At 40.7% G+C, this 16463-nt stretch overlaps 1 protein-coding gene across 1 annotated transcript; it reads right to left on the reverse strand.

Moving 5' to 3' along the window:
* Positions 1 to 281: 281 nt before the first annotated feature.
* On the reverse strand, positions 282 to 1794 carry LOC122042598 (scarecrow-like protein 23). The gene has a single exon (XM_042602778.1). The coding sequence runs from the start codon at positions 1719 to 1721 to the stop codon at positions 297 to 299; it is 1425 nt and encodes a 474-aa protein (XP_042458712.1). The 5' UTR covers positions 1722 to 1794; the 3' UTR covers positions 282 to 296.
* Positions 1795 to 16463: the final 14669 nt, after the last annotated feature.

Below are 16463 nucleotides of genomic sequence, written 5' to 3' on the forward strand. Positions count from 1 at the left end.
TTCCTTTCGTCCCTCTTTCTGTCTTCTTCCTCCAGAATTATGCATGTTCCTCTGTGACTCACCATGGCTCACTAGCAGTTACTGCAGATTGACCCTTCATGGTGAGCAGGGTTTTGACTCACTTCCTCAGTGAACAATTTTTAAGATCTTCACCTTCTTCGTGTTCTAACGAGAAGAGAGGAACAATTTTTAAGATTCTTTGATAGGGAATGATCAGATTGCATGGGGGAGAGATGAATCCGGTGAATTGAGGAATAGGTTTACCCCCCCCCCCCCCCCCCTCTCTCTCTCTCTCTTTATGAGATGTGTTGGATTTTTTCGTTTTCTTTGAGGTTGTTGGGCGGCTGCCAGGCGGAGGCGGTGAGCAGAGAGAGGTCCTTCCAGCCGAGCTTCAAGCAGCCGTTCTCCTCGATGAGGGTGTAGCCTTTCCATGGATACATGCCGAGGAGGAGGTTGGCTTGGGCGGCTGGGCTGCCGGCGAGGGACGCGCGGCGGAAGCCGACTTTGCTTAGTTCGTCGCCCCACCGCTCCACCTTCACCTCGCCTGTCCTCTTTGGGCCGCCCACCGCTACGATGTTGCGGATCTCGAGCGCGAGTAGCTGGCGCTCTACGGCGTGTCGCTCGGCGCTCTCCGGAGCCGTTCCGTCTCCGAGGGCGTCGAAGAGGGCCGAGTAGTAATGCAGCGCCTCGACGAAGCGGCCGAGGAAGCCGCCGCGGTGGCAGAGGTCCTGCTCGACGATGGTGATGAGCTTGGGGCGGAGCTGCTTGAGGAAGTGAACCGTGGCGGTGTCGGAGCCGGTCACATCGTAGAGGCAGTGGTGCATCCAGTGGACGACGGTGGCCTCGCGGTGGTGGCGGGGGGCGAGGAGGGCGGCTGAATTGGCGAGGTGACCGATCTTACCCTCCAAGGGGCGGAACTCGAAGGGAAGGCCAAGCGCCTCGGCGAAATCGGAGAGTCGGCGGCCGGTGGCCTCAAGGAGCTCGATGGAGGATCCAACGCCCGTGAGGCGAAGGGAACGGAGCTTGACGTCTGATCGGGAGGCGAGGATGTGGAAGAGGCCCGGCCACTGGAGTCCCTGCATAATATCGAGGTCGATGACGTGGACGCTGTCCTCGCCGTCGAGGGCTTCGAAGATGGCCTGGTTGGCGGTGAAGTGGGAGAACTTGACGAGGGGAGAGATGGCGTTGTAGTAGTTGAAGGCTTGCGAGATGCGGCGCTGCGTGGCGGCGGCGGCATCGGCGGCTGTGGCAGCGAGCGGGGAGTAAGCGCTAAGGACGGAACTGACGATGCGAGCGCGGAGGGCGTCGGCGAAGTAGGCAGCTACGCGCTCGGGGGAGGAGCCGAAAGGGGAGGCGAGCTCGGAGATCTCGGGCAGGAGGTCGTGGGCCTCGGAGAGCTGGTCGGCGGCGACCGCCTCGGCGCAGCGGAGAAGGAGGCCGAGGAGGCGGAGTCCGCGGGATTCCTCGCCAAGGGAGCCGCCGTCCGAGGCCGACTCCTCGGCGGAAGCGGCAGCGACGGTGGCTGGAGGTTCGGCCTCCGGTTGCTGGAGGAGCTTCTTGGCTGCGCGGCCGTCGTCGAGGTCGGAGGGGGGCGTGGCGGCGCCGGCGACGGTGGAGGAGGAGGATGAAGGCTCGCGGCCAGGGCGCTTGGATCTCATGGAGGAGGAGGAGGAGGCGGCGGCATCATCGAGGGAGGGCCGCGGGCGGAGGCTGTGAAGCATCGGGGCGGGGCGATCACAAAACGGCACGGGACGGTGATTGTAGCGGAAGGAGAGAGTTCATAGCAGTGCGATTTATATTGAAATTGGAAGGAGAAAGGAGAAGAGGAAGAGGGGGATGTTGTTACGGTGTCAAATCGAGTGGGGGATGTTGTTAGTAGTAGCGGCCGCCCGGGCTGCGCTGTCGTCGTCCTTTTTCTCGTTTTCTTCTGTTGCTTGACATGGATTTTATTTTTTCTTATTTTAATTTATTACGCAACTCATTCGTGTCAAAATATTTTTTGATTTTATATAAAATTTTGAAATTGGGCGACAAAAAGGGGATCATTTTACATCCACAAAATTCAATAGAAAATTAAAATTTTCTTTTTTGAGATTCAGTTCGAATCGAATATGCCCTTCCCGTCTTCATAATTGATTGAATGATTCTTACCGTTACACAATGATCGGGGAGGACTTGATTAGTCTTCGTTATTTCTTGCTAAATCATAAATGATTATAGCATTCACAATGAGAATGAGCTCCTTTATTTTTGACAGGGAGCTACTCCATGTTCCTTGCTTTTGTTTTTAAATTAAAATTATTTTTTAATTTTAGTTTTTGTTTTAAAAAAATAAAAACAATAACAGATTGAGGTGTTTTGAAAAAAATTTAGAACTCATAAAGGAGTTGTCGAAATCTTTTTTTTTAATAGTCGAGAGAGATGTATGGGCATTGAGGAAACTCAGCTCCCCCCACTGGATGCCCTTAATGTTACATCAAATGCAAGATGATTCATAAATTTCAGTGGGATTAAATTTTGTTTTCTTTCTTTGCCATTGATACTTTTTATTGTTGAGATTATTTTAGAGGAATAAGAGAGTCAAATTTCATTTAGTAACGTCGTCCTGGTAAAATATAAATAGAGTGAAGAGCAAAATAACACTCCATTTTTTAAAAAAATATATCAAAAGAACCTCTCTTATTTTAAAAATATTCTAGTTCAATAAGCAACTTTAATCAAAATTGCTTAAAATAATTTTAATATTATAGTAATTTTAATTAAAACTCTTTTAAAACACTTTTTATTATTTTATCAAATAAAAGATAATTGAGTCTATTTTACATGGCGGGGAGCTTTTAGGCTTTTTATAAGGGAATTGGATTTATACAACGTGTTCATGTTGGATGAGGTCAATGATTCGAGATATGACCCTACAGTCCAGGCTGGTCTGACCCAGCCCGGCCCACCATCGGATCCAACATCCCTAATTGCAAATGTCGCTGGCCATTATTTCCTTCAATCACTTAAGAATCCCGAGCAAGATCGATGAGAAACTTTAAAACCCCTCATTACTTAAACCGGCCCTTCAAATCTAGTGTTATTAAGTGGTTCAAACCCACTTTTGTCCCTATAATCTAATACAACAATAATAATAACAATAATCAAACTTTATTTTAGTAGGTGGAACAGTTATATGAATTCTTCTACCTTATTGGATTCTATCTCTACTATATTATAATCTATATTTAAATAAATTTTATATTATCTTAATATAACCTAATTTAACATAAATGCATTTATAAAATGGTTGTGGCTAACAAGGGCTGTTGGTTGCTTGATACTTGAGTGTTAGTGTTCCATGTTTCTCTTGGATCTTCATGTTTGCCAGAGTCAGGAGGTGTTCCCTTAGCCTTCACCCAGATGAACAAGTAAAGGCCCACAATAACCATTGTCATGCCTGTCAAGCTGTTCAGTGTGTAGCAGAAACATCAAATTTCTTTCAAGAAATGTTAGCTAGGAGGAAAAAAAAAAAGTTAAGAAAACAATTGAAGTGCACAGTGAAATGTAGAAAAGGAAAAGAAGAAACATTTCTTCTAGTTCATTTAACTTGCAAGCTACCAAATATTTAGACTTCTCAAGTTGATTGAGGCTTGTTCATACTTTTGTTACTCCTCTATCTTAGTTTGTATATTGTCTGTGGAAGTTGTAATGGATAGATCATGTATGAATATTAATGGCTTGGGTTGAAAGCTTGGCTACCTAGAGGTATGCTTTCTTTCTCGGTCTTGCAATGTAATTATCCTATTGATTGAGTACTTATGTGGACTTATATTTCAAAGCATCGTCAGACCACTTCATTCGACTAGACATTCTCCTTAACTCGACTTTGAGCAATCAACTCATTAGTCGAATGCTTTAAGGGTTTTGGGGAATAAAATATTTTTGTTAGAGTACTTTATCTAGTTGACTAGAGATGTTTCCCTCAACTTTTAAGGTGAAGATTGGATCTAGCTATATAAGCATGCATCCTTGGAGGTGTTTGGATGACAATAATACTGCAAAAATACCATTCATTCTGCTCACAAGTGCTCCAAACAACTCCAACACCTTAGAACCATCAAGGCTTCAACTTTCCGAGTTCTCAAGCCCTAGAAGAGACCTTGCTTTCTCCCTTATGCTCCTCTACACTCTAGGGAGAGAATCGAGCTTTGTTGGTTTTTTTTTTCTTACATTTATTCATTCCTTTTAGAGAGCTTAATTCCTATGGTTTTAGAAAATTGTTGTCACTAGTGTAAAGAGCAAGGCGTTCTTGTCCCTTATTGGACAAGTTTGTTAGAGTTTATTGTAAAGTAAGAGAGGTCTCCAAACAAGTTAAGGCTTGTGTTAGCAAATGATTAGTTTTTACTTCAGCTTAAGGATATTGCACATTCTTGCCACACACACTACTAACATTGGATTTGATTGATTTGCATAAAGTTTTAGTCATCTAGTCACCCTCCCCCTCTAGCTGGCCATTTGGATCTACAAAACATTGGTTAATTCAATGCCACAGACTGTTTAGAAGATAAAAGAGAGTACTCGATTACAAACCACTAATGAGGAAGAGAAACCAACGCTGTTATAGGATGATCCCAATCCCATGTCAAAATGTGGTAGGCAGTGTAGATCTTGATACTTCATAAGGAAGCTATGAAGACACCTTATTGCAGCACGAAAGGCCAAATACAAACCCAATCAAATTTAACTTATTTTTTACTTTTTATTTTTAAAATTTTACCAACCCAATCCCATGCTTGATCTTACCCAAAAATGGCTCTTTTTGAGCTAGGTCAAATGTGGCACTAGCTAAGCCAGATTGTTTTGGCACAACCCATTACTTATAAGTCGACTGAATGACACAAGAGTCTAGAGGCATGAGAGCTCAACTCACTTATAACTCGACTGAATGACACGAAAGTCTGGAGGCGTGAGAGCTCAACTCACTTATAACCCGATCGATCGGCTCGAGAGTCTGGGACACTTATCACGAGGACTTTGTTCACTTATAACTCGGTCGAATAGCATGAGAGTCTGAAAGCGTAAGAGCAAGCTTACTTATAACTTGGTCGATCAGCTCGAAAGTCTGGAAGCATGACAGCATGCTCGTTTATAACTCAGCTGATCGGCTCGAGAGTCTAGGACACTTGGCGCGAGGGCTTTGCTCGCTTATAACTCAGTTGAATGGCACAAGAGTTTGGAAGCGTGAAAGCATGCTCACTTATAACTCAGTCGATTGGCTCGAGAATCTGAGACACTTGGTGTTGGACTTTGCTTGCTTATAACTCAGTCGAACGACACAAGAGTATGGGAGCGTGAGAGCAAATTCACTTACAACTCAGTAAATCGACGCGAGAGTCTGGAAGCGTGAGAGAATGCTCACTTATAACTCGATCGATCGACTCGAGTCTAGAACACTTGGCGTGAAGGCTTTGCTTCCTTATAACTCGGCCAAACGGTACGAGAGTCTGGAAGTGTGAGATCATGCTGACTTATAATTTGGCCAATCGACTCGAGAGTCTAGGACACTTGGCTCGAGGGCTTTGCTCGCTTATAACTTGGCCGATCAGCTCGAGAGTCTGGGATACTTAGTTCGAGGGGTTTGCTTGCTTATAACTCGGTTGAACGGCACGAGAGTCTGAGAGCGTAAGAACAAGCTCACTTATAACTCGGCTGGCTAGATCGAGACTCTGGAAGTGTAAGAGTATGCTCACTTAAAACTCAACTGATCAGCTCGAGAGTTTGGGACACTTGGTGCGAGGGCTTTGCTCGCTTATAACTCGGTCAAATGACACGAGAGTCTGCAAGCGTGAGAACATGCTCACTTATAACTCGACCGATCGGCTCGAGAGTCTGAGACACTTGGCGCGAGAACTTTGCTCGCTTATAACTTGGCTGAACGACACGAGAGTCTAGGATACTTAGTAATTTTTTATTTAAATCTTCCTGCATTCATAGAACAAATATATTTACAATTTACATAAATTTAATCGCAAACTTACTACCCGGTCCGATAGGGTTGTAGATGGTTTGCGCTCCAAGGCCAATCCAGATTCCTTCCATTTTCATCTTATAGATAGTAAGATCCCGAACTGAGCTTCTGTATCACTTTATATGGTCCACACCATGGTGCCTTTAGTTTGTTGACGTCGGTGACTGGTTTGATTCTTTTCTATACTAAGTCACTAACCTAGAACGACCTTGGGATAACCCTCTTGTTATAATTTTGTTTTATTCTTTGCCTTAGTGTACTTCTTGCAAGATGTATTGAACGTCTTCTAATCCGATGCATTTGAGTAATGGCCTTGAGAAATTTCTCTTGTATAAGTGATCTCCTATTACTGTAAACCGTCCAACTCTCTTTTTTATCAACCGAGCCTGCTCGTGATCAACCGGCGTGTTGTCCGATTGAAGGAACTCAATCAAAGGTATCCTCCAATCACTCGGTGCTCCTATTTCAGCCGCTCTCTTGATATGAGCTACCAACATCACCTGCTCAATCGGCCTGTTCAACGCTACTGAGCTTAAAAAACTTGATAGCTTGACCAGCTCGTCTATATATTAGTTATCCGCCCAGGGGATCTTTTGCACAATTACCTCTTGGAATCCTGCCTTTAACGTTTCGAAAGTCTCAGTATATAATTTCAGTCTGACATTATTTATTTGAAGGTACCTAAAATTTGCTGGGTTGCCAGTTGAGAATTCGAGTGGATAAGAACCCGTGTGGCTCTCACATGCCTAGTTGCTTGCAGACCAGCGATCAAAGTCTCGTATTTTGCCTCATTATTTGTGGTCCGGTAGTCCAGCCAAATAGACAATTGCATTCTATCTTCATGCGATGATATTAAGAGTATGCCCACTCCACTATCCTACCAAGTGGAAGATATATCCACATAAACTCTCCATGTTTCCTCTAGCTCGGGGATCTGTATTTTCGTCATGAAATCGGCTAAGACATGCGCTTTGATGACCGATATGAGCTAGTACTGTATACCAAATTTACTTAATTCCATTGTCTACTTGATTAGTTGTTCGGATGCCTCGGGGTTGAGGAGAACTCAGCCAAGTGTGCTGATAGTTAATATGATTATGGAATGAGAGAGGCAATATGGATATAACCTCCGAACGGCCAAGACCAACGCGTAGGCTCATTTCTCGAGATAGGTGTAGCGACATTTAGCTTCTTTCAATAAATGCTCAAGAAATACACTGACTGCCTATTGTTTATGGTCGTCCTGTTGCATCATTGTTGACCCGACGACCCGCTCTGTGGAAGACAAGTAGATCTAGAACGACTCACTGATGGTGGGTTTTGTGAGTACAGGTAAAGAAGATAAATAAATTTTGAGCTCTTCCAGCGCTTTATCACATTCAGCATCCCATTAAAATTTGGTGGCTCAGTGCAGAATCTTGAAAAATGGCAGACTCTGATCAAACGACTTAGAGATGAATCTTAACAAGGTTGTAATTCATCCGTTTAGACGCTAAGTTTCCTTCAGATTGCATGGAGGGGGCATATCTTGGAGTGCTTTTACTCTGATTTGCTTCGATTCCTCGCTCGGTTACGATGTAACCGAGGAAACATCTGCTCTTGGCCCCAAATAAGCATTTATCGGGGTTCAGCTTAGCTCTGTATTTCCTCAAGGTGTGGCACGTCTCCTTGATATCTGCACAATGATCAACAGCTCGGAGGAATTTTATTAATATGTCATCAGCATATACCTCTATATTCTGGCCGATCTGCCACTAGAACACCTTGTTCAAAAGTCTCTGATATGTTGCCTCGGCATTCTTCAGTCCGAACGGCATGACATTGTAGCAGTAAGTTCCGTCGGTCGTGATGAAACTTTCTCTTGGTCCTTCTTGGCGAGTGAGACCTGATGGTATCCTCGATATGTATCCAACATGCATATCAACTCACAGCCAACAGTAGAGTCCACTACATAATCGATGCGCGGCAACGGGTAGTAGTCTTTTGAATAGATCTTGTTCAGGTCTCTAAAATCGATGAAGACATGCCACTTGTTCCCATCCTTGGATACTAGTATAACGTTGGCAAGTTAGCTCAGGAATTGTACCTCCTGGATATGTCTGACTTCGAGCAACTTTTCCACCTCCGCTCGGATAATCTAATTCTGTTCTGCCCCGAAGTCCCTTTTCTTCTATTTGACCAACCGAGTGTCCGGTCAAATGTGCAACTCATGTTGCATTATTGTTGGAGAGATCTTTGAGGGCTCATGGATCATCATTGCAAACAAATTGTGATTCTGCTTCAAACAAGCCACCGGCTTAGACTTCTCGGGGCTCAAATCAGCTGCGATGAACGTGGTGGCGCCTGATCCACTAGGATGAATTTGTACTTCTTCCTTTTCTTCATACACTAGAGCTGAGGGAGCCTCCCGAATTGTGTTGACCTCAAGTCGTTGAGCCTTCCGAGCAGCTCGGGACTCGGCTCTTACCACCTCCACGTAACATCTGTGTGCTACCAGATTATTGCCTCTAACTTCGTCGACCGAGTCATCAACAAAAAACTTGACCTTTTAACAAAATGTAGAGACGACGGCTCAAAACTCATTCAACGCCGGCTGATTGAGAATTACATTGTACATGGAAGACGTGTCCACTACGATGAAGTTCGTTCGACGAGTTCTCATAAGCGACACCTCCCTTTAAAAAATGGCCAACTGAACCTACCTGATCGACAATACCTCATTACCTATGAAGTCGTACAATGGAGTCGTCATGGGCTGAAATTCACTTTGATTGATCTGAAGATGATCAAATGCCTTCTTGAATATAATATTGACCGAGCTGCCCGTGTCAACAAAGGTCTAGTGTGTTAGAATATAAGGGATGTCCTAAGGCAATCGCCTTACGATTTTTTCTATTTATTTGATAAGTATAGATTCACTATTTGAGTGCATATTATATGTTTGATTGTCTTAAACTCATTTACTGAATGACCGTAATATAATTCATAGCATGAGAGAATTTATGATTGGATCGCAATTAGTGATTATCTCTACATGTGCAATTATGAATATTTTAAAATTTCCCTAGTCGTCGAATTGATGCATTCGGACATCATCAATTCTGTAAGACCAGCACAGTTTATACTCCTTGGTTCAGCCAAACATCTATTTTCTCATTGGCTGAAGACATTGGGATGTTGAGAGTTAAACGTGGATGATGGTTATGGTAACTAGTTCGTTGGAGTGACACGCTGTAAGACTTCATATGGTTCTCTACATATATATAGATATGTCTGTGAAGTTCTTACTGTAGCACGAGTGCAAGACATATCTAATATACCACCCGACCCTGCGATTTTGACCATTTAACTTTGACTTCCACATCAGCTAGTATTCACTGCTTTGATACACTTTTTGAGGGGTTCATCTTCATCACCGTATCATCACTAATGACATAGATCAAAATATGCATGTGTAAAGTGAAAATTACATGAAATGTGATCAAGGCATGTCAATTTCCAATTGGTCTTAAGTGACCAAAAGGGTTTGATCATATTTGTAAATAACATATGCTAAATTGTAATAATAAATCATGATCTAAACCTTATGATTCCTAAATAGAATCTATATCATATTTATAAATACCAAATGCTAAATAGCAACACTAAATTATGATACGATATTTCAAAGTGTTCAACAAATAAATAAAATTTCATGAATGTTTTAAACTTTAAGTGCGTACAATAATCAATATAAAATGTTTGTCTTTATTATCAAATATAGAGAAAAAAATAAATATAGACTCCCACTAGATAAATTCTTCTTCAATAAAAAAGACTCTCATATCCACAACATTCATATGAAACACCTTAGGCACCAAGTCTTTGGTGAGTGGATAGGCTAACATGAAATCTGTGTTGATGTGCTCTACCATGATTTGACAACTCTAAAATCTTTCTTTAACCGTTCGAAATTTGATGTCAATGTGCTTGGACTTCGAGGAACTACGGTTGTTCTTGGTATAAAGTTATGTAGGTTTGTTATCACAGTAGATTCTCAGCGGTTTGTCAATGCCATCAACGATCTGTAATATTTTCATAAAGTTCCATAGCCAAATCCCGTGATTGGATGCTTCATGCTACCAACTCTGCCTCTATAATAGAAGTGACTACTAGCATGTGCTTTACACTCTTCCAAGATATAACCCCTTCAGCAAGTATGAAAATATAGCCTGAAGTAGACCTCCTGTTATCCAAACATCCAACAAAATTGAAGTCTGCATATCCAATCACCTCTAAGTGATTTGACCTCAGATATGTGAGCATATATCCTTTAGTTTTTTGCAAATACTGCATCACTCTCTTAACCGTTTTCTAGTGTGACGATCCTAAGTTACTAACATATTTGCCTAACATGCCAACTATAAACGCTATGTCTAGTCGAGTGCAAACTTGTGCATACATGAGACTTCTCACTGCTGACGCATATGTGAATTGTTCCATCTCCTTTATTTCAAGTTCAAACCATGGACACTGCTGTAAGCTAAACTTATCACCTCTTGACACAAGTGTGTCACCAGGTGTACAGTTTTGCATGTCATATCATAAGCATCTTTTTAATATAGACCTATTGTGAAATTCCAAGAATGTCTCTTAAATGATCACGACTGTTCTATATACTGAAGACAAAGAATGCTTTACCAATACCTTTCATTTCAAAATTATTAGATAGAAATGACTCGGTTTTATACAACAAACTCTTATTATTTCTCTTAAGCAATATATCGTCCACGTAGAAAACATATATAACAAACCTGCTCCTACTAAACTTGACATATATGCACTGATCAATGGAGTTCTTTTTAAATCCAAATGAGCTAACTACTTGATCAAATTTTTGATACCATTGACAGGACACCTATTTTAAACCATAAATGGACTTCTTTAATCTACATACTAGTTGCTTGAGTCCTTAGACTTAAAGTTCTCTGGTTGCACCATATATATAGACTCCTCTATGTCTCCATTGAGGAATGCAGTCTTTATGTCCATTTGATGTAGCTTTAAATCATAATGAGCTACAAGTGTCATGATTACCCTAAGGGAATCTTTCGTCAACATATGTGAGAAAGTCTTCTTGTAATCAATGTCTTCTTTCTGAGTGAATCCCTTGGCAACAATACGAGCCTTATATTTTTTGATATTACCCCTTGAATCCTGTTTGATTTTAAATATACATTTATAACCAACGGATTTCTTACCTTCAGGCAATTCAACAAGTTCCCAAACATCATTGTTTTCCATAAATTTCAATTCTTCTTGCATTATGTTAATCGAACTTTCAGGATTAAAATATTGTTTGACCTCTTAAAAAGATGCAAAATTACTTTCCAACTCTATGTCAAAATTATGCTCTTGAAAATAAACATAATCACCAGAATTCATGATACTCCATTCCCTTATGGATCACTTTAAAGACACTTGTGTTTGAGGTAGTTGAAGTACTTGCTCATCAATATGAGACAATATCTCAATTTCAATGGTAGACTTCTCCAATTGCATTGGAAATGTTATGAGAATATCTTGATTCACTATGTTTACTGGATGTGCAATATCTATAATGTAAGTACCCCGTGGTAGTTTTGATGTAGTCAACCGAGTTAAGTTATGTCCTGTTGTGTTTGATGTCTTATGCCTAAGTGTGTAAGAACTTAGGAGTGCAAGAAGTCGAGCAGAAGACACGACGAACGAGAAAGATGACACATGAATTGAGTCAACAAGCCCGATGCATCCAAGGAATGAGAAGATATGGAAGAGTACACCAATGGACGAGAAGGATGTGCGCGACGTTTAAGGGACGAGAAATCGGGGAGAAAGTCCGCTTGAGAAGAAGGTCGGAGTTGAGTTCAGGTGAACTCAACTCCAGTTAACCGAAGCATCACCTACGCAAACAAAGATTAGCTAAGAGGTTGATTTGCCTCATGGAAGACACTTTCAATGGCTTGGAAGGCACCTCGCATGAATAGTGGATAAAACTTATCATGTTAGAGGCGCCTTAGACCTCCTTGGAAACACCTCCAAGCCACGAATAGGATTTTTCAGGAGGCTATAAAAAGATCCCTGGAGATAGAAAATCAACAACAACTTGAACAACAACTAGTGAAATCATTCCTAGTCTTTTTCTTGAGCTGTCAATATCTATAAGAGGCTATTCCGCCTTCAACGAAGGAGTATTTCTAATAAATCTTTTCAACGCCTTGAATTAACAACCACCTAGATTGTAACCAAGTAAATCCAGCCTTCTTACTTTCCTTCTTTAGTTTTTCATTTTTATACACTTCATTTTTATTTAAATTAATTATGCATCCTTGCTAAGCAAAGCAAGAGAAATTTTTTTTAAACTCTCGTTTCAGGCAATTCACCGTCCTCTTGTCAGCCTACGTGAACCAACACATAATGTGTGGTATGGTAATTATACCGTTACTGATCGCACTTGTAGTCACCACAGGAGGATCGCCAACGCTTTCCTCAAAAAATGCTTTCCTAATTTTATCACTTTCACTATCCTCAATGAATTTGACATTTCCTGTTTTGAAAAAGGATTTATTAAAGGGATCATAAAATTTATACTCTCTCGACTTCTTAAAGTAATCTACAAAATTACAGCCAACTATTCTTGAGTCCAATTTCCTTTCATTAGGCCTGTAAGCCCTAGTTTCAGTTGAACAACCCCAGATGTGTAAATGTCTAATGCTAGGCTTCCTATCCGTCCACATCTAAAATGAGGTTTTAGTTACTACCTTATTAGGTACTTTATTGAGTAGGTAAACTACAGTTTTGAGTGTTTCATGTTACAAAGACTCCAGTAGAGAAGTGAAAGTCGTCATACTTCTTACCATGTCTTTTAGTGGATGATTACAATGCTCAGTTACACCATTCTAACTAGGAGTACCAGGCATGATATACTAAGGTACAATCCCACCCTCAGCAAGGTAATTCACAAAAGGTCCTAAACGTTGTTCACCTGATCCATCATATCGACCTTAATATTCACCTCAATGGTCGGATCGGACGACTTTAATTTTCTTACCTAGTTGAAGTTCAATTTCGACTTTGAAAATTTTGAACATGTCCAAAGATTCTGACTTCCCGTAAATAAGGTACAAATAGTCAAATCTGAAATAGTCGTCTATGAAGCTAATAAAATATGTGTTCATTCCAAGATGCCTTAGGGAATGATCCACAAATGTTCATATGTATTAGCTCCAAAACGTCACTACAACGGCTAGCCCGCTTATTCTTTTTGTTAGTGGCCTTCCCCTTAACACACTCTATGTAGACATCAAAGTTTGACATGTCAAGGAAATCGAGAATTTCATGTGACATTAACCTTTTAAGTAGGGGTGTCAATTCGGGTGGGTCGGGTCGGGTCGGGTTGAGTTTTTTTTTTTTTAACCCAACCCGAACCTGACCCGAACCCGAGTTCAACCCAAAACACCTCAACCCGAACCCGAACCCGACCAACCCGATCAACCCGAACCCGACCCATATAACCCGAAAATCCGATTCAAAACGACTTTTTTGGGCTATTTTCCCTATAATTCTTCACTTTTATCTCAATACTCCATCATTATCATACAAACATACATTAAAACATCTAAATTTTTAAAATAAAATTTGATTTAACCCCAAAAAAACCCACAAAACCCTATATTTAAGCCAACCCAGGTCAACCCGAACCCGACCCGACCCAACCCGAAATTTTTTTGCTCTCCAACCCTCCAACCCGAACCCGAAAATGCTCAACCCGAACCTGATTTTTTTCGGGTCGACTCGGGTTGGGTCGTCGGGTTGGGTTCATTTTTGACACCCCTACTTTTAAGTGTTGTTTGAATATATATCCTAAACATCTATGCCACAATATAAAAGATTTCTCGTCGGTCAATTTACATTTTATACTTATATTATGCATTATTACGTTGTCAACTGTAGGAGTTATGATGTTCAATTTATAAAACTTATCAACCAAGGAATCATTGACAACCAACATTAAATTAAAGAAAATACTAAAAATTCTATTTTTAAATAAACAAAAATAACCTGATTTATTCAAATAAAAAATTAAAATGACATTATGTCGAAAAGATGGTACAATAAATATATTTTCTAAATATAGAAAGACATTGGTTCCTAAATAAAATCTAAAAATACCAATTGATTTGATATTAGTCTTTTTTCCATTCCTTGTATAGATGTATCTTTCACCATCAAGCGAAAGTCAACTCCTAAGACAACCTTGCATAGTGACATTTATGTGAGTAGTAGCACAATATATCTATTAAGTGTCAGTGGGTACAATCATTAAATTAACTTTTAAACTAACAAAGTTGAACAAGTGGATTCCTTATCCTGCTTTGTGTGCTTCTTATGACTATTGCCTCCAAAATCTGCAGTTTATTTTCCTTTTCCTTTATTATAAATCCTCTTTCGCTTCTTGCTCGCACTTTGAGAAGCAAATGCTAAATTAGCACTCTTAAATATCTCAATCTTTAGTCTCCCCTCCTCTTGCACGCGTTGAACAATAAGCTCATTTAATGTCTACTTTTCTTTTGAGTATTATATGATATCTTAAAAAGAGTGAACCATGCAGGTAGAGACATCAAGACAAAATGCACTAACGTATACTGCTGTTTCCAGAGCATATCCCCAAAACGAATTTGGTAATTCTGAATAACTCATCATCGATCTAACCATCTCCATAAGAGTCCTATTCCTTCGTTCTGCTACACCATTCTGTTGGGGTGTTCCAGGTGCAGACAATTGGGATTGAATCCCAGCCTCTGATAAGTAATTCCTAAACTCTCCTAAGAGGTATTCGTCACCACGATCAGATCGTAGTGTCTTGATACTTTTACCTAATCGTTTCTCCACATCAGCCTTGTATTCTTTGAACTTATCAAAGCACTCGGACTTGCGGCGCATTAGGTAAATGTATCTGTATCTTGAATAATCGTCTATGAAAGAGACAAAATATTCAAAACCTCCTCTTGCTTGGACAGATATAGGACCATACAAATCAGAGTGAACCAATTCTAACACTTCTTTGGCTCTATACCCCTTGGCCTTGAACGGCCTCTTGGTCATTTTTCCTTCTAAGCAGGATTCACAAGTTGGAAAATTTTTCAACTCTAATGAACTCAAAAGTCCATCGGCTATAAGCCTCTGAATCCTACTTAAGTTAATATGACCAAACCTTAGATGCCAAAGATATGCTTGGTTCATTTCCGAAGGTTCTTTTCTCTTATTAGAATTAGAAGATGAGTTATAAATTTCCATGTTATGCTTTGTGGAATAAATTGGATTTAAAGTATACAAATTGCCAACTAATGCACCAGAACAGATAATCATTTTATTTCTTTTAATAACTACATCGTTACTAAAGGAAACTGAATATCCATCTAAAAACAGTTTAGAAACTGAAATTAAATTCTTTCTAAAACTGGGTACATAAAGACAATTTCTTAAAATCAAATTTCTATTTCTACTAAAAGATAAGTAGACGTCTCCCACTGCAACAGCTGCCACTTTAGTAGTATTGCCCATGTAGACGGTAATCTCTCCTTCAGATAGTCGTCGGGTTTCCTGGAACCCCTGCAGGGAATTGCAGACATGATCAGTGGCTCCCGTATCTACACACCAGGTGCTGGTAGATAACACCGCTAAACATGTTTCAACAACTAGAGCATGAGATATACCTTTGTTTTGGTTCCTACGAGAACAGTCCGCCTTTCAATGTCCTGCCTGCTTGCAGATGAAGCACTTGCCCTTGGGCTTCTTCACTCCAGCTTTAAATCCCGTACTCTGAGATTTATTCACTTTCTTTGCTGAGCCAGCTTGTTTCTTCTTCTTCTTTCCTTTCGGTTTAGAAGTAGAACCATTTTCAGCATAGTGAATTTGAGAATTGTGACGAAATAATCCTTCTGCTGCTTGAAGTTCCCCTAATGAATAAATCCTTTTATTCATATTATAGTTCAGGCGGAACTGCTCAAAACTTCTAGGTAGCGTTTGGAGGATCATATCGATCTGGGTTTCCCCATCAATTTCTCCTCCAAGGATCTGTATCTCGTTCAGATAAGTCATCATCTTTAGGATATGATCCCTTACAGGAGTACCCTCTTGCATGGTGGCTGTCATTATCTTTCTCATAGCTTCTTGTCTAGAAGCCCTATCCTGATGACCAAAGAGTTCCTTGAGATTGTTCATAATATCATAAGCTGTTGGTAAATCTTTATGCTGATGTTGCAATACATTTGACATTGAAGCCCAAATGTAACACCGCGCCATCTCATCTGCCTTTACCCATCTCTTATGATATTCAATCTCCTCTTGGGTAGATTCACCAGTGGGTGCATCAGGACAAGGTTCAGTCAGTACAAATTTATAGCTTTCAGCAGTCAGAACAATGTCCAGGTTC

The sequence above is a fragment of the Zingiber officinale genome, chromosome 2A (assembly GCF_018446385.1).
Source record: "Zingiber officinale cultivar Zhangliang chromosome 2A, Zo_v1.1, whole genome shotgun sequence".
Lineage (NCBI taxonomy): Eukaryota > Viridiplantae > Streptophyta > Magnoliopsida > Zingiberales > Zingiberaceae > Zingiber > Zingiber officinale.

Bases quoted from the DNA above. Each gene is read 5' to 3' on its own strand.
- LOC122042598 (XM_042602778.1), bottom strand. From the start codon at position 1,721: ATGCTTCACAGCCTCCGCCCGCGGCCCTCCCTCGATGATGCCGCCGCC.